The sequence below is a fragment of the Miniopterus natalensis genome, chromosome 21 (genome assembly GCF_054644295.1).
Source record: "Miniopterus natalensis isolate mMinNat1 chromosome 21, mMinNat1.hap1, whole genome shotgun sequence".
NCBI classification, from domain to species: Eukaryota; Metazoa; Chordata; class Mammalia; order Chiroptera; family Miniopteridae; genus Miniopterus; species Miniopterus natalensis.
The window spans coordinates 12,810,634-12,836,773 of NC_142101.1; the positions used below are offsets into that span (position 1 = coordinate 12,810,634).

General features: G+C 52.4%; 2 protein-coding genes across 4 annotated transcripts in view; one reads left to right on the forward strand and one right to left on the reverse strand.

Moving 5' to 3' along the window:
* Positions 1–576: 576 nt before the first annotated feature.
* Positions 577–25,789, reverse strand: EPHX1 (epoxide hydrolase 1). Its single transcript, XM_087828922.1, has 9 exons — positions 25,704–25,789; positions 7,270–7,460; positions 6,176–6,356; positions 5,166–5,393; positions 4,557–4,686; positions 3,822–4,030; positions 2,267–2,375; positions 1,824–1,949; positions 577–1,059 (listed from the first exon to the last, which is right to left on the reverse strand). The coding sequence occupies exons 2-9, from the start codon at positions 7,453–7,455 to the stop codon at positions 858–860; spliced, it is 1,371 nt and encodes a 456-aa protein (XP_087685048.1). The 5' UTR covers positions 7,456–7,460; positions 25,704–25,789; the 3' UTR covers positions 577–857.
* The window catches only part of ENAH (ENAH actin regulator), a 167,659-nt gene continuing 151,351 nt past the window's right edge, over positions 9,833–26,140 (forward strand). For 2 of the 3 annotated variants that reach the window (XM_087828917.1, XM_087828920.1), the window contains exons 1-2: positions 9,833–9,986; positions 13,910–13,960. In XM_087828917.1, the coding sequence (XP_087685043.1) occupies positions 9,895–9,986; positions 13,910–13,960 (143 nt within the window). In that variant the 5' untranslated portion in view covers positions 9,833–9,894. Of the gene's footprint in view, positions 9,987–13,351; positions 13,961–26,140 lie in introns of those variants that run through there. The other variant, XM_087828918.1, reaches the window with a different exon arrangement.

Below are 26,140 nucleotides of genomic sequence, written 5' to 3' on the forward strand. Positions count from 1 at the left end.
GGGCTCAGCCTCCAGTCCTTGACTCCCATGTCTGTTCCCTCCAAGGTGCGGGGTAGGGGAGAGTAGTGCTCAGGGCCTCCTTGGAGCCAAGGGAGGACTGTGGCAGGGGAGAGACAGAGGGGGTGCCTGGGCTGGGTGCAGGGGCTGTGCACCACCCTTGAGCTGTGATCCTGGTAGGAAGGACGGACAGTCCCTTGCCTTTTCTCCCCCGTGGGATCCGGTGCTGAGAGACAACTTTGGGCACTTGCTGGAGACACCGCCTCCCTACTGCCTCCAGGGGGCGTCAGAGTCACAGGTGGGCAAGGGTGGTGGGCAGAGCCAGGGAGGCGCCTCAATCCCCAGGGATGGGCGGGGCCAGGCTGCATCTGGGGCACCTGTGAGGTCACTCAGCCCCATAGTCACTCAGCCCCTTGGCCTCTGCCCTGAGCTGCCCTGGGCACCAGAAGGGGATAGAGCTGTGTCCTGGTGCCCCCAGCAGGCCTGTCCTGCCCTCCCCAACCCAGGCTGCAGACCTGCCGGCTCTGCAGGAAGGGGAACCCAAGTGGGGTCAGGACACATGCATGTCACTGGGTTCCAGCAACTCTTTAAGAGTAAAATCATTTATTATCAAAGCAATGTTGCGTAACACGTGTGTGAGGGAGTACGCGTGGAGGCGTGAGCGTGGGAGTCCTGGGATGGGTAGGGGACCGAAGCAAACTCATTACCCAGAAAAGGGTTTCTTCACCCAGAAGAGATGGAGGCCGCCTCCCTGGCAGGGAGCTGGCAGTGGGAGACTGGCGACTTCCAGGAAAAAGGGCAGGTGGGCAGGTGTCAGCGAGGGAGCCTGCCACCAAGGGGCAGGGGCTGCCTCTGAGGCGTCACTGCCGCTCCACCAGCCCCACAAACTTGCAGATGTCTTGGGCGAGCAGCTCTGGCTCCTCAAAGGCAGAAAAGTGGCCCCCACGGGCCATGTAGGAGTAGGAGAGGAGTTTCGGGTACTTGAACTTCACCCACTTCTCTGGGACGTGAATTAACTCACAAGGGAAGGCAGCAAAGCCTGTGGGCACATAGACCTTCATCCTGGAAGAGACAGAGATCCCACTGAGGGGGCACGCTGTGGCCTGGCAGCCTGTCCCCCCACAGCAGGGGCTTTAGGGGACTGTGTGTGTGTGTGTGTGTGATAAGCCACCCCCCTCGATTCCAACCCACTAAGAACCGTCTTTTCTGGAAGGGCTGCCCAGTCTCGAAAGTGGGATGGGACAGCGTCACTTCCCACCTTTGTTCCCCTTTGCTTTTGCTGTCCTGAGGGTCTTCATATGAGATTAGGAAAGGGTGATGGATGCGAAAGTCCCAGCACTGTCAGTGCCACCAGGCCAGCATCCTTGCCCTGGGGAGCCCGGGGTTCCCTTTGGGAGCAAATTCTAAAGGCCGAGGGATTTCTCTGAATACCCCCGACCTTTAACTTCTACTCTCATCCCACACACCCAGTGCAGCCCGCAGGCCAGGCTGTATTTCCTGCCATTGAATGCTCTCCTTGAGCCCAGTGTGGCTCAGTGGTTGAGCATCAACTCACGATCCAGGAGATCGAGGTTCGATTCCCGGTCAGGGCATATTCCCGGGTTGCACGCTCGATCCCCAGTAGGGGGCGTGCAGGAGGCAGCCGATCAATGACTCTCTCATCATTGATGTTTCTCTCTCTCTCCCTTCCTCTCTGAAATCAATAAAAATAGAAAAAAAGAAATCAGCACTGTATTTAAAAAAAAAGAATGCTCTCCCTTGAGTTCAAGACCAAGTCCTCCCCCTGCTCCCCGCCTTGGAGGGCCGCTCCCCAGGGGCAGGCTCACCGTTGGTGCTTGTCGGCCATAAAGTCTTTTCCCGTGTTCTCCTTGTAGAAGCGCTGGGAGGAGGCGATGGTGCCCGTTGTCCAGTAGATCATGATGATAGTCAGCAGGTCATCCAGGGAGAACTTCCTGGGAAAGCAGGAGGCCGCCCTCAGTGCCAGGCACAGTGGTACCACAAACAAGAGTTGCGGGTTGAGACCCTCTGGGGAGGTGCTCTCGAGTTTCATCTGACACCTCCTGAGAGGGTCTCAACCCTCAGTGCCCACCCCCAGCTTCCTGCCTTCCCTGCCTTCGAGGAAGTCCAAGTCCATGGAGCAGCTGCTCCCCCCATGGCCTTCTCAGCTGGATTCCGACTTGGGGGGCTTGGTGTCTCCACCCAGTGAAGACGGAGAAGAGAGTGAAGAGTGAGGAAGATGCTGCTGGCAGGAGAGGTACCCAGGTCTCACCTCTCCAGGCCGCCATCCTCCAGGTCTCGGAACTCTGAGTTGGTCCAGGTGGAAAACTTCTCTAGGATGTAGGCAGCCAGTCCCACGGGAGAGTCGTTCAGGGCACAGCCTGGGATGGCAAGAGGCGAGAGGGACTCAGGCCTGGGACCAGGGAGCTGGCCGGCAGGGCCGAGGTGTGTGCAGGCCTAACAGAGCAGTGCCAGAGAGCCTGTGGTGGGGCACAGCTCTGTCGTGAAGAGCACCCCACTTCCTTAGCCCTCGCCATGGGATCCTCATGTCTGATAAAAGGGGTAATACCTCCCCATTGCTTCTTTCAAGCAGAGGGGTCCATGACTCTGGTTTTGTGTGAGATCCCAAATGAGAAATATATATGAATCCAGACTCAGGTCAGGAGGGTGTTACCCTGGAGGGTTGGGGGAGACAGTGTCTGGAAGAGGGTGGTGGGGCTTCCAGGCTGGTGGGTCATGATCTGTGTCTGGTTATATGGACAGTTCCACTTGTGAAAATTCATCACCCAAAAACGTTAGCAAGTTCTTGTGATGGCTGGGGACGGAGGAGCTAGGGAGGGACGAGAGGTGACAGGTGACTGTCGTTTCTGTTTTGTGCTGTTCACATCTTTCAGTTTTTTGAAAATGAGCGTGGATTACTTTTATAACCAGAGGGAAAACACTGGTTTTATGAAGTGCTGCTATTTTCATGAACTGCCTAATGTGTGTGGAGCACGGGACTGTCCTGAACATTATAAAAGACTTTGAAAAGAGCAAAACTATTCCTGGGTGCTGAGTGGGATTCAGGGAGCCATCTAGTGGACCCTTCCAGGGTTATATGACTCTACAGGGGTCCCCTCTTCCCTTGTCTTCGAGCTGTTTTATAGCTCTGTAAACTTATGCAAGCGATTCCTGCTCATTGAAAGGCAAACGGAGATTTACATTATGTGGATTTTGACTGTTTGCATCTATTAGCCCATTCAATTAGCCTAATTGCCTTTGAGCTGTTTTGTTTACATTCTGCCAGTTCCTTTATTAATTAATGAGTTAAGTAAAATCTTTGATGTGTGTTCATTTTATATTTGTATGATTTTATCTTTTTAAATGTTTCTGTCTTTTTTTTTTTTAAAATGATCCTTTAACAGGACCCTGGTGGCAGAAACAGTTGCTGGGCCCTCCCCTGCTGTCATGGGGATCCCCACTCTGGGCCTTGGGGCACCCCCTCCTCTGCCACCACAGTCCCAGAGGGACCAAGCCTCCCCCTACCCTTCTCCATCCCTCAGGGGTGGGAGGGATCAGGGGGTCAAAGCCACTAGGAATATGAAATCCGCTAAATGGAAATGTCTGGGAGTTCGATGGGCCATGCCTCAACTCACTCCTATGGAAAAATGCAGCTTAAGGGTTGAAAGAGCCGAGTTCCTCAAAGTGGCTGTCACCTGTGAGCAGTGTTCCCGAGGATAGGCGAGGCCTCCCGGGCTGGGAGCCTTCCCGAGTGGAATGGATGGAAACCGCCTCCCCTGCCCCTGGTGGAGGAGCCCACCAGCTGGGCCACCTCCCCGGTCACTCACCCACGGTGTCCGGCTTGGTGGACTGGATATGCATGTACCCGCTCTCCCTCATCAGGCTGTAGAAAATCTTCTCCTTCAAGGGGTACATGAGCTCGATGTCCCTCTCGGTGAAGCCAAAAAGCTTCTGGAAACGCGGTCCCAGGAAAAGGATCAGGGTGTAGAAATGTCTTACCACGAAGACCATGTTCAAGTGCAGGCCTTTCACGTGGCTGACGACAGAGAGGGGCCAGGTGAGGCTCGCTGGTGTCCAGGGAAGGGGGGAGGGAAGAGAGAGGAGGAAGCGGACACCAGGACCAGCCCCCTTCAGCATCTGTCCCTTTGGGGTGGTCACAGGAGGTGAAGGGGCAGGTTGACGAGAAAATCCAGAGTTTCTAGAAAGTTCCAGTCTAGTCTCTCCCAAGGTTTGGTCCATTAGAAAGGTCTACTCCCTGACCTTCCCCTCCTCTAACTGGCCATTTCTGCCCAGGCATCTGGCCCAGAGTCACCAACCCTGTGTGACACCAAATGGAAGGTGGATCCATGTCAAGTGCCCCAGGTAGAGCTGACCACCAGGGAACCTCCTTCCTCTCCCCTGAGCTCACAGGCATCCAAGCAAGAGGATGCTCCAAGGCCCCAATACCATGTCCAGGCGGGGTCCAGTGTGAACAACCCTGCCATGCTGCACAGATGTCCAACCTGTAGATGCTGTGCACACACACACATGCACACACACACATACCGGAAAGTGACCCTCACCTGGGCACCAGCTGGGCTATGTTGGTGCAGATCAGGGACCCCCAGTCCCCACCTTGAGTGTAGAATTCCTGGAAGCCCAGCCGCAGCATCAGCTTATAAAAGATCCTGGCCGTGGCCACCGAATTCAAGCCTGGTTGTAAGGGGGAACGAGAACAGAGTCATGGAGATTTCATTCCTTGGGTTTCCTGTGTCCTATGAAATTCCCCCCCCCCCCCCCCCGGTGCCCCAGGCTAGGTAAGAGCAGCTCAGGAGGAGAGAGGGAATCCTGGGGCCCAAAGGTGGGGTGCCCGATGCCTGCCTTGGTGGACAGGGAGTGGACAGGTGGGCTCAGGCCAGCCAGGTGAGCTCCTGTGGGCCCACATGGTGTGGGACTTGGTCAGCTTGCTGGCCTGGAACAGTCCATGGCCTGTCCCTGAGTGGGGAGCTCCTCAGATCACTACAGTCCAGGCCCCTAGGCCAGCACTGAACAGTCGTGACCTTGACTCTGGGAGTCATGACTCAAGTTCTGAAGGAAGCTGGCCCAGCTGACTCCCTGCCTCATTCCACCAGGAGAGCCTGGTGGGGAAACCTGGCTCCACCAGGTGAGGTGGGGGCAGGTCCACGGCCTACCCTTCTTGGAGGATGCTTCTGAGAAGCCATAGCCGGGGATGGAAGGGCAGATGACTTCAAAAATGTGCTCGTCGCTCAGGCCGTGGTTCTTGGGGTCAGTCAGGAGCGGGATGATCTTATAAAACTCGTAGAAGCAGCCGGGCCAGCCATGCACCATCAGCAAGGGCTTCGCAGTGCGGCCGGAGGGCAGCTCGGGGGGCTTCACGTGAATGAAGTGGATGTCCAGCCCTGGGGGGACAGAGCAATCAGGATGGGGGACAAGGGGGAGAGGGCCCTGCAGGTGGGGACGCTGCAGTCACAGCCCTCAGGGTATCTGGTTAGGCTCTGCACCCTCCGGAGCTCAGGCAGTGGGTGCTGCCACCTTAGCTCCCCACCGCCATGGTATTGATCGCAGTAATAACAGTAATAACATTGATGTGAGAGACAAATTGATTGGATCAAACCTGCATCCCAGGTATGAGCCCTTGACCTGGAACTGAACCTGAGACCCTTTAGTGTGGGGGGCCAATGCTCTAACCACTGAGCACACCAGCCAGGGCTCATTTACTTTTTTGTGTTGCATGTACTTTCTAATTTTTCTACACCATTAAATGCATTTTAAATGCATATTTTCTTTTTAAAAAATATGTCTTTATTGATTTCAGAGAGAGGAAGGGAGAGGGAGAGAGAGAGAAACATCAATGATGAGAGTCATTGATCGGCTGCCTCCTGCACACCCCCTGCTGGGGATCAAGCCTGGAACCTGGGCATGTGCCCTGACTGGGAATGGAACCTCGATCTTCTGGATCATAGGTCAATGCTCAACCGCTGAGCCACACCGGCTGGGCTTACATGCATATTTTCTACACATATTAAATGTATAACTTTATTTTTGTAAGTGGAGAAATTTGTTTTTAAGATAAAGTGCTGGATTCTGGGGTTCCCCAGCTTTGTCTAGGTCACGTCCGGGGCCTGAGAAGGCCATTCCTGTGGCATCCGCGCCCCCTCCAGCTGGTGTTTTGGAAATGTACCTTCGATCTTAGTCTTGAAGTGAGGGTATCTGTTGAGAACCTCCACCTGCTTCCTCCAGTCAAATTCATTCCGCCAGTAGGAGAGGATTTTCTTGAGACAGTTGGAGTTGAAACCATAGTGGAAGCGGCTGTCCTCCAGCGGTGGGGTTAAACGAGCCTTTTCGATCCTTCGGTATAAATCCTGGAGCAAAATGCAGGACCCCAAGGGGAGAGGGGTGGGTGGGGCAGAGCACAGAGAAAGTTTGTTCTCAGAAGACAGAGCAAACCCTGCAGCCACCAGACACTGCATTCCTGCCGAGGCAAAGCTGGAGGCGGTGAGGAGGCCACTGGTCTTTTAGTTAACTTTTCTCTGTGCACATTTCTTTTCTCAAGAGCTATGAGCTATGTGAGGGAAGAATCTCTCTGTCTTCCGCGTACCCAGCAGAGTGCCTGCACACAGTAGGTGCTCCAATACCCACAGAAGGAAAGCAATAGGCGGAGACATCCCAGGTCCCACCTACCCTCCTGGAGCTGCTGAAGCCTGCCTCTGGGATCAGCCCATCCCACAGTCACATCCTTTCTGACTCCAGCCCTGTGTGGAGGACGACACAGGCTCTGGAGTCGGGCAGATCTGAGGCCAAATCCTGTGCATCATCTCCATCACCTTGGATGAATCTCTTTGCCTCTCTGAGCTTCTGTTTCTCCATCTGTGAGCTGAGAACAATAGACCTTGCCCTACTGGATTACTGCAGGGACTGAATGGGACCACGAGTGCCTGACACACAGTAGGTGCTTAACCCCTGCTTGGCCCTGCAGCAGGTTCTCTGTGCTTTGCATTTTTGTCACCACGCCCAGGACCTGACGACAACCCACTTGCTTTCTCCTATAAGCTCCTTTCCCAGGTTTCAGGTAGGGCACAAAGGAGGCAAGACAGCTGCTTTCTGTGACTTCCCATGCATGAAACTGGGTCGAGCTGGCACCCCCTCTCTCACCTGGGTGCTCCCAAGAAGGGGTCATTTCCCAAGCCCCATCCCCTCCCCAGTCCCAGCTGAAGGCCCAACCCCAGTCTCAAGGAAACCACAGAAGGGGGCCCTGCCCCCAAAGAGGGGCCTTACGTTGATCTCCTCGTCGGATGTTTCCACCTTGAAAGGGCGGATGCTCTCATCATCCTCCTGGGCTGCAGGCCTCTCCCCAGGCCCCCACCACCCGTCTCCAAGTGGCAGCGTTTCCTCCTTGTCTCGGGAGACGAACCAGTAGATGACAAAGCCCAGCACCGAGGCGAAGAGAATTTCCAGCCACATGACTCCTGCAGAGGGGAAAGTCTGTCAGCCACCGAGACCACCCAGCCAGGCCTTGAGCCCTGAGCCCTGGCCAGAGACGCTGTACTCCTGGCCTCTCCCACTCAACCCCTGGTTATATGTACTTTTGACCTAAAAAAATAAGCATAGTACAGAAAAATTGGAAAACAACAGAAGCAGCAACAAAAATCACCCACAATCCTTCTGAGCTATGAAATTCATTCATCAAATTGAGACAATATGAACCTGAGTTGGCTCCTACACAGCCCTGGGTGTGGGAGCTGCATTTCTTTTTTTTTTTTTTTCATAATCCTCACCCTAAGGATATTTTTTCCAGTGAATTTTTTTTTTTTTTTTTTTTTTTTTGTAGAGATAGTGGAAGGGAGGGAAAGAGAAGCATCAATGTGAGAGGGACATTGATTGGTTGCACCCTGACTGGGGCCGGGGATCGAACCTGCAACCCAGGTACTGCCCTTGGTGCCCATGACCAGAATCTAACCCTCAGCCTTTTGGTGTTTGGGACAATGCTCCAGCTAAGTGAGCCACCCGGCCAGGGCGCCCCTCTTTATTATTTAATAGCGGGTATTAAATGCACACGAAGTAAGGTGTTCTAGGTTAACCCGCTGTAACAGGCGCTGACTGCCTCTGCAGGGATGTGATGCGCTGAACCACAGTCCATGCAAATCCACCCAGTAAGGAGCTAAAATTCATCAAAATTGACTTTCCTTTTCATGCATTGAAGGCAAAAATCAGGGCCGGCCAGGGTGTTGCCCCAGGTCCCCCGGCAGTTGTGAGGATTAGAACCTGCAGCCAGGGAGCTCATTCCCTGCCTCTCAGATGCGCCCGGCCCCTTCCCCGCCACCCCATCTCCCCTCCGCGCATGCTTTTAGTCTCCAATCCCAGAGCCAGACGAGCCTCGACCAGACTCTACTCAAGCCTTCCTCCCAGGCCTGCACGCCTTTAAGAAATACCCATCTAAAAAAAAACAAAAAACACATCTAAAAATAAAAAATACACATAAAAAAAAAAATACACATTAAAAAAAAATACACATCTAAAAAAATTCACATCTAAAAAAAATACACATCTAAAAAAAAATTCACATCTAAAAAAAAAAAATACATATCTAAAAAAAAAAAAAATTCGAAAGAAACAAGTCTTAAACAAGACCCTCCCCTTCCTGGCCCAGCGGAGCAGCAGTTCAATGGGAAAAGAGGTGGTGGGTCAGCCAGCCCGAGAAGAGGCGGGGCCTCGGGGCTCGACCAATCAGAGCGCGGACGCTAGGTTTAACCCCGCCCCCGCGCTCCAGGGTCGGGCGTGAGAACCGCCCCGCCCACCGCGGGGGCCGAGGGTCCGGGGCCCGCCGCTGCCCCGCCGCCTCCGCACCCCCCCGGCCGGGGCTGCTACTCAGAGTGTGAGAAGCGGAGGCTTGAGGCGCAGGAGAGGGGGCGCCGCGCCGCCTGCCCGCCCCTGCCCAGAGCCGGTGAGTGCGCGGGACCAGCTGGGGGCCCTTTCCTCCCTAGGGTGGGCTCCTCGGCGTGGGGCCGGTGGAAGCAGACGTGGCCCCCAGTGGGGAGAAGGGGCTGTTCACGGAAACCCAAGGCCAGTTGACTCTGATAGCAGCAGCCTGGGTTGGGGACGGGGTGGCACCAGGCAGGTGACAGACCCCTTCCCAGCCCAAGGCCTGCCTCTCTGCCACTTGGCACCTAAGAGGAACTGGGCTGCATCGGCCCAACCTCCAGGGGGCAGGCCAGTCGCTTGGTTGGAGCCAGGGAACACCCAAGCTGGAAAGGGACTCAGCAACCTCCAGTCCAACCCCTTCACTTCATAGCTGGGGAGACTGAGGCGGGCTTGGGGGGAAGTGCCTTGCCCAAGGTTGTGACACATCTGGAATAAAGGGAGAAAAGGGTCACTGCACTCCCCGCCCTCTACTCTGTCTCCTCTAGGGCAGGGTTTCTCAACCGCGGCACAACTGATATTTTGAACGGGGTAATTCTTCACTGTGCATTGCAGTGTATTTAACAGCATCCCTGGCCTCTACCCACTAGAAGCCAATAGTACCCCCGGTTGTGACAACCAAACATGTCTCCAGACACTGCCAAATGTTCCCAGGGTGTGTGTGTGGGGTGGGCCGCCTTCTGTTGAGGACCCATGCTGTAGATCAGTGATTCAACTTTAGCATGTGTTAGAATCACCTGGGGAGCTTGTTAAACCGAGTTTCTGATTCAAGGGCTCTGGAGCAGGGCTGGAGAATTAGCATGTCTAACAAGTTCCCAGGTGACGCTGCTGCTGCTAATGTGGGGGCCACGCTTGGAGAACCCTTGTTCTAGACTGCACTGTAAACTCTAAGAAGGCTGGTCCATCTGTTTTCCTCCCCAAGGTATCCCAGCAAGCACCAAGCCCAGCTCTGGCAGATGCAGGGAGCCCACCAACAGTTGTTGAATGAACACTTGGGCCCGAGGTGGGAGGAACCCTGGCTCTTTTACAGGATCAAGAAGAAAGGCAAAGAAAAAACGCCGTTTCCAAGGTAACAGGTGAGTAGAGAACCACAGAGCCTCTCTCTGCCTGCAGACTGGTGAGTTGGTCCCATGTGGAAGGCTTGATACCAAACTGCCCTCTTGGTTATGATCCTCTGGGGAAGGGTGGCCTCTTGGACTCTGCATCCATTGTGTCTTCAGATATATACCCAGAAGTGGAATCGCTGGGTCATAAGGCAGTTCCATTTTTAATTTTTTGAGGAGCCTCCATACTGTTTTCCATAGTGGCTGCACCAGTCTGCGTCCCCACCAGCAGTGCACAAGGGTTCCCTTTCCTCCACACCCTCGCCAGCACTTGTTTGTGGATTTATTGGTGATAGCCGTTCTGACAGGTGTGAGGTGATATCCCATTGTGGTTTTAATTTGCACTTCTCTGATGGTTAGTGATATTGAGCATCTTTTCATATGTCTGCTGACATCCTTGAAAAGAATGTATATTCTGCTGCTTTGGGGCGAAGTGCTCTGAAAATATCAATTTAATCCATTTGGTGTAGTGTGTCATTTAAAGCCACTGCTTTCTTGATGATTTTCTGTCTAGAAGATCTATCTATTGATGTCAGTGGGGTGTTAAAGTCTCCTACTGTGACTGTATTACCGCCGATCTCTCTCTTTAGCCCTAAATCCCCATCATGCCTTGTTTATAAAAGATGGCCCATAAATCACGGAACTAATACTGTAATAGCCAAGCCCATCACGACAAGGAGAGTGTGCTGAGGTTTAGGGAGATCAAATGACTGCTCAAGGTCAGCAGGACTTGTTGGCTAGCCTGGGCCCGAGGGTCTTCCCACTGCCCTCACGGCCTCCAGCAGCCCACAGCAAGAAGTTGAGCAGCGCTGCTGTGCCTTCCAAACCACCTTCCCTGTGAGCCTTTCCCAGCCTTCCCTCCCTCCAGCTAGAAAGCCACCTTCTATTTCTTCTGTCTCCACATTGCCCCGAGCGCAGTGCTCTGCAAACACAGGTGCTCAATGTCAGTGAAACAACACACTTGAAGCCGGGAGGCTGGTGGACCGCAGTCCTGCCCCTGGAAGTCTCAAGTAAGACATTTACCTTTAAGGTGGCGGGGAGTATGTGGAGGATGCCCTCAAAACTGGAATCTAGGTAACAGTCCTAGAGAGAGGCTAGGGTAAATCAAACGGTCATGGCATCCCAGCCGAGCGAGGCTCAGCGGTTGAGCGTCGGCCTAGGATCCAGGAGATCGGGGTTCGATTCCCGGTGAGGGCACATGCCCGGGTTGCGGGCCCGATCCCCAGTTGGGGACGTGCAGGAGGCAGCCGATCAGTGACTCTCAGCATTGATGTTTCTGTCTCTCTGTCCCTCTCCTTTCCTCTCTGAAATCAATAAAGGTATATTTTTTAAAAACCCCAAAAAACAAAAAAAAAACGTAATGGAAGTCTTTCATACAACCACTCTGGAAAACTGTTTGGCAGCATCTACCAAAACTGGACATATACAAACTCTATGACTTAGCAACTCACTCCTAGGTCTAGACGCAACCAAAGGGTGTCAGTGTGTTTACCCAAAGTCACAAACGAGAGTGTTCATTGCAGCACTAGTCACAGGAGCCAAAAACTAGAAACAACCCAAATGGCCATTCACCACAGATTGCGACATGTCCACACAATGGAATTACCATAGAACAAGAATGAATGATCTACAGCCAGACACGATGACTTGGATGATCCCACAGACAGTGCGGAGCCAAGGAGCACATACCACAGGATTCCATTAAATACAGGACAAAGACAAGCGAAGCGAAGCTATGTTGAGAGACATCAGAATGGTGTTTTCCTTTGGTGGTAGGGGCTGGCACCCAAGCACTCATGTATTTTAAGGTTTCCCAGTGATTACAATATGCACACAGATCTGTGTGCAACCTAGAAAAGAGAGATCTGAAGAACGAGGCTTGGGCAGGTGCACTGACAAAGTTCAGGGGTGCACTGAGCAGTCACCACAGGGGTGCTCCCTTATGAGCCTGGGGTGGCCATGGTCAACAGGCCTCCCCACTGTCTATATGCTGCTCCTCAACTGTGGCAACCCACCTGGGTTCTGATCCTTTATTCAATGAGACCTACTGATTCAGAAGTCAGACCTAACCATTGGGTCCTCTGGGGACCTGTTATCTATATCTGTTTCCACCGTACATCAAGTATTATGCAAATACCTTGTGAATTTGGGGAAACATGGTCGGCCCGCCTGGGTGTTACCTTTTGAGAAGCCATCCTGGCTTACCTGTAGAACCCCACTTCCGTGGGACTGCCCCCTCCCCAAACAGCAAGTCTGACTACCTTTGACTTTAAGAACTGGATCACCTTGGAGTTGACAAAAAGGGAGCTTCTAGCTCGCTTCCTTGTTCAAGTAGTTCAAAGCCCAGCTCTACCATTTACGAATTGAGTGGCTTTGGGCAAATCACCAAATCGCTGAGCATCTATGACCTTGTTTGTGAAGATTGCCTGGTTCAAAGCAGGTGCTACACCAAATCCCTTATTGCTGTGTGGGATCTCTGTGCTGGAAGAGACCCCAGAGGGACTCTGCCTGTTAGATTATGTAGCCCATGTCCCTGAACCCCACCACAGTCTGTGTGCATTAGCAGGCTGGAAGTAAGAAGGTGCATGGCGTGGACACCTGTGGTCTGCTATCCTTCCTGTGTGTCCCCCTCAAGGACTGACGTGGGAGGGTGAAGGACAGCACAGGCCACGTACATCTTTGGCTATCAGCCTTTTGCCAGACATGTCCCTGGGGGTTGGCTCAGCTCTTCTTTCCTATCTGCCCAGAGAAATTATATTCTCAGCATTAGGGGGCAGGATTCTGTTTGCTAAGCCTCCAGGTTTCTAAGGAGAACTATATTTATCTCTTCCCGTGTGATCAGCTCCTGCTGGTGTAGAAAATATTCTAATCACTTCAAAATATCACCTCTTAGAAGACACTATGAAAAACTCAGAAGTAATACAATACAAAATGAGAATGCCTGCTTTGTTATGCTAGCACCTGAAATTAGAGCTTAATTGATCCATCCCAGAAGTTCCTGAAATACATTTTATCCAATTAGATTGTTTGGTTTTGTAGTGCACTTTTCAGACTAGTGACTAAATATTTTGCTGAGGGGGTGGGTGGTGGGGAAGGGAAGCCTTTCTGAATGAAAAGCATTTTTGTCTTAGAGCCACAACACCCTTTCTACAAAAATGATCAGCTTACCTAGTAAGGAAAATGTAGTTTTTGTTGTAAAGCAGCCTAGTGTTTTGTTTTTTTTTAAATATAACACACTTAACTCGACCACAGTGGTCATTTAGTTATCAGAGGTGAGCTTAGCGGGAAACCTGATGAGCAATAGACTACAATAAAATGCGATTATATACAGTTTAATTCCCCCAATTCTATAGTGAGGTCAAGTTCTGGGCGTGCATTTATGAAACCTGGAAAAAAAAATTGGGAATGAGTTCAAGTTGAATAGTTGAGCAATGTGATGACCGTGACCCTTAAAAGACCGACTAAATGTAAACTGTTGGGCTGTGACAAATGCTGCAAGTGGAGCAATTTATTAGTTTACTTTTGTCTTTCTGGGTCTGACTTACAAAGGAAAAATTTAAATATAGGAGGCCGAATAAAATCAGTGCTTTGTTTTCTGGCACCGATAAAAGGCACATAATTTTCATAATTGAGCATAATATTTCTGTTATGCTTGGAGCAAAAATACAAGTTTTAAAACACACGATTCGTTTTAAGATCGACAGTTAAAAGCTCAAGTGAACTCTCTGTCTAAAATTTGAATTTGGCCTGTAAAGTATCAAGGAGTCATTTGTTTTTTGAAGTAAATAAAGGATTTGGATCTGTGCCTTAGCAAAGTAAGTATAAATTTGGTTTTGGGCCAGCGGGTTGGTTGTTCAGCAAATACTGCGTGTGACTGTGATTTGGGTTCCTTGCAGACACAGGAGTAAGACAGAGCCCTGTACCTGCAGCAGTTCAACTCTACTAGGGTGAGTAGACGAACAAATAATACCCTTCTCGCGATCGATACAATATGTGTACAACCATGTGCCACGTAACGATGTTTCAGTCAACGACAGACCTCGTGAAGGACAGTGATCTCATAAGATTATAATGGAGCTGAAAAATTCCTGTCCCCTCGTGTCCTCATAGCACAATGCATGACTCACGCGTTAGTGGTGGTCACAGTATAAACAATCTTACTGCTCTGGCCCATAGAAGTATGGTACATAATGGTAATAAATGACCATGTTACTAGCTTCTGTATTTACTATACTATACTTTTTATTTTCTTAGAGTGTACTCTACTTATTTAAAAAAGTCTTGCTGTAAAACAGAGTGCTGTTATACCCGAAGCAGCCTCACACATCTCGTCCCGCCTTGTTTACTGCATCTCCTGACTACATCATGTTTGTGTGCTTTATTTGATCTTGTATTGTTTTGTACAGCCACATGCGTGTAGCCTCGTAGAAATACTATTTAGGTTTGTGTAAGTGTGCTCTGTGATGTTTGCACAATGAAGAAATCGCCTGATAATGTGTCTCAGAATGTGTCTGTCGTTAAGGGGCGCAGGACTGTACACGGATGGAACAGAAGCAAGAGCAGTTATATTGGCCACAGAGGTTTCACGGAGGAGGGGGTCACTGAGCGGGGTTTTTAAGAATGAATAGGAGTTGACCAGGCAGAAAATAATGGTGACATGGGGACAAATCCAGGGAGAAAAGAGAGCATGTGCAAAGGCATGGGAGAAGGGAAGCGAGTGCATGGTGTAGGTGAAAAACTGCAAGAACCTACATCCAGGTGCAGTGTAAGAGTTGACAGTTATGAACTTTGTGGAGTGCAGCTGTTTCATCTATTTCTGTATTAGCTGAAAGGAGCCCCTACCTTATCTCTTTTATAAATTATTACTTCATCATGATGGACCTGACCCAGGAGTTTTAATTTAGAAACTGTGTTTGCAATTCAAGTAATATGTAAATTGCATGCTAAGAGGGGTAAGTAAACGAACAAAGTATACTTGGGGAATTTGAGCATTTCACGGTTCAGTGGGGAAAAGATGCCCTGGACAGCAGATTATGCAAAACTCAACAGTCTACCCCACCTGCCCTCACTGAGCTGACCGCTCCAGCAAACACGCCATCGGCCTGAGATAGCGTGGCAGACTTCCAGCTATGTTTTCCCTTTCCTTCTTAGCAATGGAATTTTTTAGTTGGAGAAGCCCAGCTTAAACACTACATTTCTTGGCCTTCCTTGCAGCTCAGTATGACAAAGCGGTTAGGTGATGACAAAAAGCTGTAAGTGTATTTGAGGCAGAGCCCAGACATGATCTTTGTGTGGATTAGGAAAAGCAGCCATTCCTCAAAGTACTGTCCGAAAATTAACCTAATATTCTGCTTTTGTTACAAGACACCTCCCTGCCATCTGCTAGAAAGTAGTTGTAAATAAAAATATAAATCCATGATGTTGATGATGTGAATGGTGATAATGGAGAAAATAAAATGGAATAAGCATTGCTAAGAGAGTCACAGTGGAGTCAGGAGGTCCCTGAGGAAATGGGGCCTATGCATGTCTCATGTCTCAGCTCATGGAACTATTGTTAAGTTGCTGACCTATTGCTAAATTCAGCTCAAGTCTGAACAGCTAACATCCTGGATCCATGATTGCTACACAGACATATAAGGACTCTACCTTCTGCTTATCATGGTCACCAGACCATCTGCATTCATCTTGAGAGCAACCAGTCCATTTTGACAGCCAGCATCCTCTATTTACAGAAAGGACTTAACCAATCCCAGCGGAGCCAGCCACCATCCTTCATTCGCATGGAGCACCGAAATGAGAGCAGCTCTTATGTTTTTGTTTTTTATGAACCCTTTCTTTGTTTCTTTTGGAGCACAGTTTAGGTTGTTACATGAATCTGTGCCCTGAATTGCAGTTCCTCCTTTGCTCAAATAAACACTTTCTATTATTTATTATAACCTACATTAAAAATATATATATATATATATCTTTATTGATTTCAGAGAGAGGAAGGGGGAGAGAGAGATAGAAACATCAATGATCGGCTGCCTCCTGCACGCCCCTTGCTGGGGATCGAGCCCGAAACCCTGGCATGTGCCCTGACCAGGAATCGAACCCCGATCTCCTGGATCCTAGGTCAATGCTCAACTGCTGAGCCACATCAGCTGGACTTTTTTTTTTTTTTTAAAGGTGGCAGTGGCATTCTCTAAGGTTGTCCAGTGCACAGCCCACACGTGAGTGGAAGACTATGGAAAGGACCCTGACTCAGTTGGGAAGCAGGTACCCTTTGCCCTCCCCCTTCCTCCTCATGCTTTCTGGGATGTAAACATGATGGCTGGACTCTGGGAGCCTTTTGGACCATGAAGTGACCTTGAGGATGGGAGTCCTGGCTAGAATGATGGTGGAGAAAGAAAGAAGGAGTTTGGATTCACCACGGAGCCACCAGCCCAGCCCTGGACTATTTACTCCCAATCTTCCTTTGGATGACAGAAGAATAAACTTCTATATTACTTAAGCCACTGTTATTTTGAGTTTTCTATTAGCTAATGCCTAACATAATCCTAACTAACTGAGAATGTCAGGGCGAAAAGAAAATATATCAAGTCTCCCAGTGGACAGACTCTCAAGAATAAATGCTTGGTCTTCAAGTTTTTCAGTGCTCTATTAATGGTCCACCTTCGAAACACTTTATAATAAATACATTCCTGCTGACCCAGCCACATAAAAGGCATGTTCTCAAAGCTCGGATGCAATGCAGTGGGTGGCCCCTCGGAGCGGTGTTGTCAAGGATGGAGCCATCCCTACTGAGGACAGAAAAGGGTGTTGTCTCACCTGGCACTCAGTATTCAGACCTCTTCTTTAAATAAAAAACTGAATGAAAAGCAATTTTGTGACACCTGTCAAAATGCAACATACAGATAGCCTTTGACCCAGCAATTCTAGTTCTAGGAACGTATCCTCCCCAAACACTAAATTTACATTTACATAAAATGATATAGGTAGTATAAGAATATCTGCTGCCTTTTTTTTCTTCTTTTTGTAAAAGCGGGAGATTCAAAACAATTGGAGCGTTCACCCATGGGGGACAGGGGAAAAAAGCAGCGACATATTCCTGCAGTGAAGACTATTTAGAAGGTGAAAAGGGTAAATCTACAAGCCCCTGTGGACAGATCTCTATGATATACAGTTAAGTGGAAAAAGCACGGTGCAGAAAAACATGTAGAATTAATGGGCGCCAGAGGACACGCATCCACGCTGAGGACTGTCCCTCAGATGCACCAGACACCCACCAACAGTGCCCGTCTGCAAGGAGGGAATCGACTTCCATGGGATAGGCTTTTGCACCTTAAAAAAAAAAAATCATCTCTTTTACCAAATGCATGCGCTATCTACTAAAAAACAAAGTAATTATGCATTTTTTAAAATACGAAAAACCATAATGGTGACAGACCCTGTGATTCCACTTCAACAGTGAGTCAGCCGCCCTCTCAGCACCTGAGCTGCACAAAACACGCTCAGGCAGCTGCGGCCGGGACGCCTGCTGCGTGACCTTTTCTTTTATTCTGCTGCGTGACTTTCCAGCGGCCAAGAAGCCCCTGGGACAGACGTTAATGCAGAGACGCGTGATCATCTGAGGGCCAGAGGCCTGGCGACAGTGTGACAGCCGGTAAACAAAGCTGGCGAGGCTGCCAGAGAAACAGGAGCTGCCAGGGAGCCTGTGTCCAAACGGGGCCACGCTTTCTGTGCACGGGCCTCCTGCTGCTACGTCTGTACAGGTGACAGAGGTGCGTCTCTAACCTAGACCTCCGAGCTTCAGACTCGAATAGATCGGCCACCTGCGTGTCTCAGAACCTCCTCCGATGCACCTGAACTCGCACTGTGATCCTGGGTCCTAAACTTGGCCTTTTTCTGGAGTTCCCTCTCACAGTAGCCATGCACTGACTTCCCAAATGCCAAGCCCCAAACCCAAGCCCCTGGAAACCCTCTCTGCCTCATTCCACCCCCAGCCAATCAATCAACAACTTCTGGCGGCTCTATCTCCAAAATATACCTTGAGTTCAACCCCACCCAGGTTCCCGTGGTCTCTCCCTGGATCACAGCAAAGCCTCCTGCACGGTCTGCTCACACCTGCTGTGCCCCCTCCAACATGCTCTGCAGCCAGAATGTCCTCTTGGAAATGTCACTCCCCCTGTTAAAAACCTTAAGTAACTTCCTGCTGCCCTTGGGACAAAGCAACACTGGCCCTCACCTGCCCACCTCTCCCCTCCCCCAGGCTGCAGCCCCCACTCGCATGTTCTTCCAGGGCTGTGTCTCACCATGTTCCCTCCGGTGTTGTGTGGTCGCCCTTCAGATGTCAGATCAAGCGTCCCTCTCATTCCTGGCCCCGTTACCGTCACATTTGTGTGATTATGTCCCTGATATTGGCCTCCCCCACTGGAAGTCAGCTCCTTGACGGTAGAGACCATGTTGCTTTGGCTCCCCTGAGTATCCCCAGTGCCTCAGTAAATATTGGTTGAATGAACAAATGAATTCAAAAGCGGTTTCAATGACAGTGTGTAAATTGTCAGAACTTTTGAAAAAAAGATGGCTGGTGCTCCTTGAGGAATTATACAGGGGCAGGAAAAATTAGGTTTATAGTTGTGATACAAATAATACAATAATTAATAAATAATAATACAAAAATAAAGTCTGTATTTGGGGCATTCACAACTGTAAACCTCCTTTTGCCCACCCCTGTATATGGCTTATTTTTCAGCCTAGTGTGTAGAGATGGACCATGAGGTGCAGGAAGGTTGAGCATTTGGCACTATGGCAAGTTTCTCCCCAAAAGACGGGAGAGCCAGTATCCCAAACGCACTGCACATGTCAGGGTTTTGGATCAAAAGAGATGAAGACCAGACTCAGGATCCTGCTGAACACAATGGGGGTCTGCCAGCCTGCCCTGGGAGACTCCCTGCAGACCCCGGTGGGTGGGGAGACCCTCACAGTCGGAAAATGCTTCTAAAATCACAGAAAGTTACCTGCACCCTCCAGCTCGGCGCTTACCATGCACCCAGCCTCGGGCCAAGTGCACTGCAGGCCACGGGGAGCTGAGAGGGCGGCCACAGCCCTGAGCCTGCGGAAAGGCCCAACTCTGTCAGGCTTGTGAGAATCCTCCCGCTGCCCTGCCGCTGACGTTTCCCCGACGGTGACTCAGACTCACATGAGCAGGAGAACCTCAAGCGCCTTCTGGGGGAAGCCTGCCTGGGCAGAAACTGGGGGGAAGAGGGACAGAGGGGGAAATGATGGTATCTCGCGCCCCTAGGATGCCAGGCCAGAGAGAAAGGTGGGCTTAGGGGGTCTGTGTGCTTCCTCAGGCCTAGGCCCCCCCCTGCCCTGTCCAGTCTTGTCTCTCCTCCCTGGGGAAGGCAAAATGAACATCCAGTTAGGGGAAAAACAGACGGCCTCCCTTCCATCCCAGACCAGCCTGCCAAGGCCACGCAGAATGGGACATTCCTGCCACCAATGCCAACACACTGTTGACAGCTGCCCAAACCCTGGGTCTCTCAGGAGCTTCCCAGAACTAGTCCCCAAACTCCCAGGCTCACTCACTGGAGCAGAGATCACTCTGGGTGGCAGGCTGGCCCACCATGGATGGGGGGATTTTGGGGGGGGGGGTACTTTCTGACCCGCACAGCCCAGCATTCTACCAGCCTCTCCATGCACAGCCATTCCCCCTCAACCCCAGTGGCCCATCGGGGACTCAGGATGGGCGAGGCTGCGTGCAGGCCATCTGGGCTGAGCAGAACGCTCTGCACCAACTAGAGTCTTGTTTATCTCCCTGCAGACTGGGAGCCAAGCCCTGGGAGCATGGGCTAGTGCCAGCACCAGGGAAAAAGGAGTGTGGTTTAAAAGCCAAAAGAAAGGGGTGTGAAAGAAGTAAAAACAGCGTGAGGGGGCAGCCTTCTTGGGGGAGCCCTGGTCTCTGCTCCAGTGAGGGAAGGGACATCACCACCTGCCTTGGAGGGCCTCCCTCTGTCCCCCTGACTCTGCATGCCTGTGTTGATAGAATATCATTTGTGACTGCTGGCCCGATGGAAACATTCAGGGAGTCAGGAGCCACTCGCCAGCCTCGTAACCTTAGGCCAGTGACTCACTCCACTTCTCCAGGCCTCAGTGTCCCCATCTGTAGGATGGGGAACCTTCTCTGAGCAAGCGCTACCTGAACCAAGATGGGAAGTTAGGAGGCAGGAAGGCAGAAGCGTGGGAAAGGATGGCCTGGGACAAGGAGAGGACCTGGGACAAGCGGTTGGGCTGGCTGGCCCTGAGCACCTTCAGAGAGGGCACGGCGGCCTCCTGAGCTGGTGTGCCCCCAAACTCATTTACACGCCTTCCAGCTTTAAGTTGTATAATGCAAGGAGGGACCAGGCTCTCCCCACCCAGAAGGTTCATGTGGTCATCTCGGGGAGTTTCGTGTGAAGCTCCTGTTCCAGCTCATGCTCTGCCATTGACAATAAGAGCTGTCAGGTTTTCCATGGTTCTCAGTTACTGGAGAACACAACTCGAGTGGAACGCAGTTCACCGCCTGTGAGGAAAACGCATTCCCTCCTGCGGAATTTTAATACTTGGCAATCCTGAGTAGAGAGGCTCCTATTTCAGGGGAAAATAGGAGTGGGCCATATAATATGCCTGTTTGATTCCTTTCCCACCATTAACCACGCTGCTCCTCCCTCCTCTCCCCAGGTCGGCTAGTTCTGAACAGTGCGCTCCCCATCTGGAAGCTTCCTCAATAGTGTGTAACAGGAGCCCGCTGTTGGCTGGGCCCTGGTTCAGAGCCACTTTCCTGCCTGGGCCGGGCGCTTCATGTGGAAGCGCCTTAAAGACCAGGGTCAGGGCTCCGAGGAATGTTCTGGGTTGTGGGTATCTTGGTGGGGTTCAGGTGCTTGCGGCAATGTCTAGTTTGCACAAAGGAGTAAGTCACAAAAAGCTAAAAATACTCCTGGCGTTCAATCCAAGGTCCTGGGGCCACTATGAAGTGAAGATGTGCCATCTTGACCGAGCATCGCCATGACTTTGGGAACAGCCCTGCCCCTCTGGGAAGGAGGCACAGACCAGGCGAGGGTGGGGGGCCGCTTTCCTTTCCCCGACCTAGTGGCTGGGCCTGCCTCTCCCGCCTCCTCACAGGGACAGCTGTGTCCACAGGCAGAAAAACCAGAAAGCGGGCAAGTATCTCTTCTCCCCACAGCTGGCGAGAGTCAGACTTCCTGAGCCGCCCTTGTCACTACAGGGTTAAACATGGGCATAGCACTGGAACCCAACTATTTCTCTTACTTTCCAAAAAGTCCAAGTGTCTCCAGTTCCACTCAATGTAGCAAAGGTCACTCATTCCACAGGGAAATAGGCTGAGCCACGCAGGGACAACCGAGGTGGTGGCCCTTGGGGAAGGGTGGAGCCCACTCCCCGGTCTCTCTGAGGAGCCTGCATGGCTCTCTGACGCCACACAGGGACACTTAGACCTCCTGCTCCTGGTGGCTGGCTCCCTGCAGCCCTCACAGCTCAAGCAGGCCACAGCCTGGCGACAGCCAGCCAGATGGGCCCATGGCGGGGACATCAGTATGTGTCTGGGTACCACAGCCTCCCGTGAGGAAGCGCAGAGAAGTCCTGGACTGTGACACGGGTTGGGAACACTAAACACATCATCTCGTGCACTACAATAACTCTGAGAAGCGAGGGGTGTTTTTTCTGGTTTAAAGAGATTTAAAAATGAAGCTCAGAGATGCAAAATAGTTTGCTTGAGTTACCCCCGCTAGTAAGAGCCAAGAAGACATCTGCGCTCAGTCAGTCTGTGTATTTATCTTCCCCAAAGCTAAAGGCAGAAAAAATGTCTGTTCCTGACCCGGGACAAGGCCTGTGGTCCTCCTCTGTGGGTTAGCTAGAGAATCTTCTGGAAAGTGTCTGAACTCCTCAGAGAGAGGAGCACTTTGCCCCCTAATGCAGCACTTGCACTTAGGCCCTGGGAGCCCAACTGGTGTGGCTTTGCTGCGCCCCATGCACTGAATTGGCTCCTTTTAACAGTGCCCGCCGCCAGGCGACACCAGCAAAGACAGACATGGGGACCAGCGGGCATGAAGGCTCCACTGCAGGTCCCGGGCCTCCTGAAAGAACGACATAGGCCAGAGAGCAAAAATAGCACTATCAGGGTGAGAAAGCATGAACTGTGACCCCTCAGGAAAGTAAACAGACCTTGATGGTAGAAGAGGCTCCTTCCCTTTGAACTTGGTTTGCACAACTGTGTGTTTAGTTACACAGTTAACCCTTGGACAGTGTGGGGGGGTTAGGGGCACCGACACCCTGTGCAGCCGAAAACCCACGTGTAACTTTTGACTCCCCCAAAACTTAACTACTAATGACCTACTGTTGACCGGAAGCCTTACCGAGAACATAAACAGTCCATTAACACATATTTTGTGTTATATGAGTTATATACAGTATTCTTACACTAAGTAAGCTAGAGAAAAGAAAACGTTATTAAGAAAATCTAAAGGTTCGTCTGCGAGTTTTTTCAAATTGTCGCAAATCTCCAAAAAAATCTTCCAATATATTTATTGAAGAAAATCCATGTAAAAGTGGACATGCCCAGTTCAAATCTGTGTTGTTCAAGGGTCAACTGTATAACCAAGGGTAGGGTCACACCATTACGTCCTGGTGAGAGGGAGCTGTTCCCGGAGTGCCCACCGCTCCTCCCTCCTCAGGGAAGGGGTAGCTGGTCCTTGGCAAAGCTTTGGTTCCCACTTGAGGGAACTGCTGGGGTGCCTTCTCCCTGCTGCAGCCTCCCCACCTAACCCACACAGCCCCGGGAGCCTCTGCTTCCAGATTCCGGGCCTAGGCCAAGAGCAACCACAGGCAGCCCACCCACAGGTGACCCCAGGAGGCCAGCTGGGCTGGGCAGTGACTCTTCGGCCTCAATCTGGGCCCTTGCTCTCTGCCTGAGGTTGGCACCCTGGGGCCAGGACCGTCACTCTATTTAATCTGCCCTCGGTGGACCTGCCCTGGCATATACTGCAGGGCCCACCCAGACCCCAGCAAAACTGACCACTCCCCGCCTACATAATTCCTTTCCAGAAGATCCCTTTGGATTTCTTAACCACAGAACCATCACAGAGCTGCAGAACCGTGCAGACTGGAGAGCCCAACCTCATCATTTTATGGATGAGGCCCTGGGAGGGTGACAGGAAGGGCAGAGCTAGGACATGAGCCGGGTCTTCCTTCTATGCCAGTTCTCTTTCCACATCCTTGTATTACCTCGCAAAGGAATGAAGCACTATTGATGGAGTCTAGGCCCTATCGGAGGTGGGTTTTGAGCAGGAGATCCCAGAGGACCCGCAAGTCACCACATGCCTGCTCTGTGCCCACTCCAGCCCCAAGTGGCGAGCAGCTCACATTTAGCTCTTCCATATTTTATAAGCCCAGCTATGTTCCATGTCTCTGAGGAATGAAGAAATGGAGTCTGGGCAGCTCTTGCCTTCGCATGCCTGGGCCTGGCCAGGCTGCTGGAAGGGAAGAGCCAAGGTGTCAGGTAAACAACCACTAAGCCCAGACGTGTTGGGCTCTTACGTGGACAGAAGGGGCACTGGGCATTGGTGACACGGGGGCTCTCTGTGACTCCAGCTGGGGCTGGGTTTAGACGTCAGACACGAACCAGGACACCAGAGGAGGAGACTGTGGGAGGCACTCCACTTCTTCCCGTGGCTGGATGCTCTTTCTGTACAAATCCCTCTGCCCAAGGACATTCAGTCACTCCCCACAGATATCCACTCCCGTAGGTCTGTACAAACAGGGCGCTAAGGCACAGCTGGGAGCCAGGCCCACGCAGACGGCTGGATTGGAGCAGCCGGCTTTGAGGTTCGCCCTGGCTGCCTTGCGGAGCAGTTATTTCCCATGGGCGTCTTTCCTTTCCTGGAACTGTGGGGGAGCAGAAAGTTTGGAGTCCTCCCACTCTCAGGCTGGGCGAGAAAGGAGAAAAGATGAACTATGACCTCCTTCACCTTCCTGAGGGAGGTCATTGTTCATCCTTTCTCACTCGATCCAGTGGGTCACACGCTAGAGGACACTGGTGGTGGCCTGGCCCACACTCAGCCTACACAGACATAAAGCTCTGCCACGCCAGGCACACGCCTGCCACAGGGCCTTTGCACTTTTCCCTCCGCCTAGGGCACTGTCATCTCAGAGAGCAGTTCGCTGCTCCCTTACTCAGGATTGTTCAAATGCCACCACGCAGTGAGCCTTCTTTTACCTGACGGTCCCCTTCCCTCTGCAATGCTCACTGCTCTCCATGGCACACATCTGACATACTTAATAGTTTACAAATTTGTTTACTGTCCATCTTTCCGCCACATAACTGCAAACCCCATGCATGCCCCAGGCAGAGAGCAGCCCTTGAGCACCGCCCCCACCTCCTGGGGGAACAGGAGGCAGCCATCACATGGCCCTGGTAGGAGTGGAAGTTTGGGAAACAAAAACTGTTCCCTGAACATGCCCAGAACTTTTTGCCAGATCAGACCCAGGGGGGCCAGTGAAAGTTCCCTACAGCACCCGCCAAACCCAGAGTCCCTAAAGGGAGTAACCAAGGCATCAGAGACAATGGTACTTTCTGGAGCAGGGGCACTGGGGGTGGGGTGGGGGGTGGGGTTTCCTGAAAATGTTTACTTTAAACCACTCGGAGGCCGCAGTGGCACAGAAATAGGCATAAGTCCCAAGGTCCCCAACAACTTCCCATAACAGCCCCCAGCTCCGAGCAAAGGCACCACACTGGGAGCTGAGATGTCAAATGCATAGGTTCCCTTACCTCACCCTACCCAAGAGCGGCCAGGGCAGAGGCGGAGTGTGTCTGGAGAGGATGTCTGTCCACCCAGGCGCCAGGGGTAGATACAGGTTTGGGGTGCCTGAAGGCTATACTGTGGATGGGAGGGGAAGAGGCGACGCAGCTTTATGGAGAAGGGAGTCACAGTTCGGATTACAGCATTGCTAGAGGCCCCCTTCCACCCCCAAGGCTGCAGAAGGGGCCCCAAGTGAGGAGCCAGAAGCCCAATTCCATAGCTGCGGGGTGAGCGCGGGGCTGCCAGGGCGGGACGCGGGGTCCGCAGCGCTTTCCTTACCCTGATCGCACCGTGAACTCTAATAACCCCAAGGCCAAGTTTCCTCTCCGTCACCGGGGCAGGGCTGGGCCGGGCCGAGGGGCTGGCCTGCCCACCCCGACGGGAACGCGGAGGCGGGAGTGGGCGAGAAAGCGCATCGGGGGGAGGACTCGGGACGAGCGGTGCAGGCCCCTGCGGGGTCCAGTCGCACCCCTGGAATCACTACTCTCGGGGACCGCCGGACAAGGGGCCCCGGAAGTCGCTGCCCTGGCAGCCGAGCCCGCCGGCGGGGCTCGCGGGCCTCTTCCTGCCCGTGCGCCCTCGGAGCCAGGGGGCGGCCGGGTGCCAGGCGCGGGCACCGAGACCCCCGCGTCGGGGATGCAGCTGCGGGTGCGGGTGGGGAGGGAGGGCGGCGCACACAGTGGGAGCGGAGGCCTGTCCGCAGGTCCTCCTGGAGCCCCGGGCGGACGGCGCGGCCCCTCGGCGTCCCCAGCCCGCGGCCCCCGGCCCCCGCGGTCCCTGCGCGCACGCCCGCCCCGCCTGAGCGCCCCGAGAGCGCGCCCCGCGAAGCTGCGCACCACGCGCTCCGGGCGCTTACGGTCGTCGGTTCCCCGGCTCCTGGGCTCCTGCGGGGATGCGCACACGGTCCCTCCGGCTCCCGGTTCCCCGACTCCCGCTCGGCTGGTCCCGGGAGCCGCGGCGCTGACCCCGCCCAGGCTCGCCCCCCTCCCCCGGGGGCGTTCCCGGCTGGGCCCGGGGTGGCAGGGACGTCAGGGTCCGGTCCCGCCCCGCTCACGTTACCGAGGGGACCCGGGACAGTCAGGGCCTCCCGAAGGCTCCGCCTCCACTTTGCAGCGGGGCTGCTCCAAGTGCTGGCGCCGACCGGTCTAGGGGACTCTTCCAGCAGTTTGAGGCAGCGCCTTCTATTCTCAATTTCAGTAACGGTGGAGGCTGCATCGCCGCTCTGAGTACACTGAAAAACTACTTAACTGTACACTGTTTTTTCTTCTAAAATGTTATTGATTTCAGAGAGGG

Bases quoted from the DNA above. Each gene is read 5' to 3' on its own strand.
- EPHX1 (XM_087828922.1), bottom strand. From the start codon at position 7,455: ATGTGGCTGGAAATTCTCTTCGCCTCGGTGCTGGGCTTTGTCATCTAC. The intron at 6,357-7,269 runs GTAAGGCCCCTC...ATTTTGCTCCAG, and splicing joins CATCCGACGAGGAGATCAAC to GATTTATACCGAAGGATCGA. The intron at 2,376-3,821 runs GTGAGTGACCGG...TTGCCATCCCAG, and splicing joins CACCAAGCCGGACACCGTGG to GCTGTGCCCTGAACGACTCT.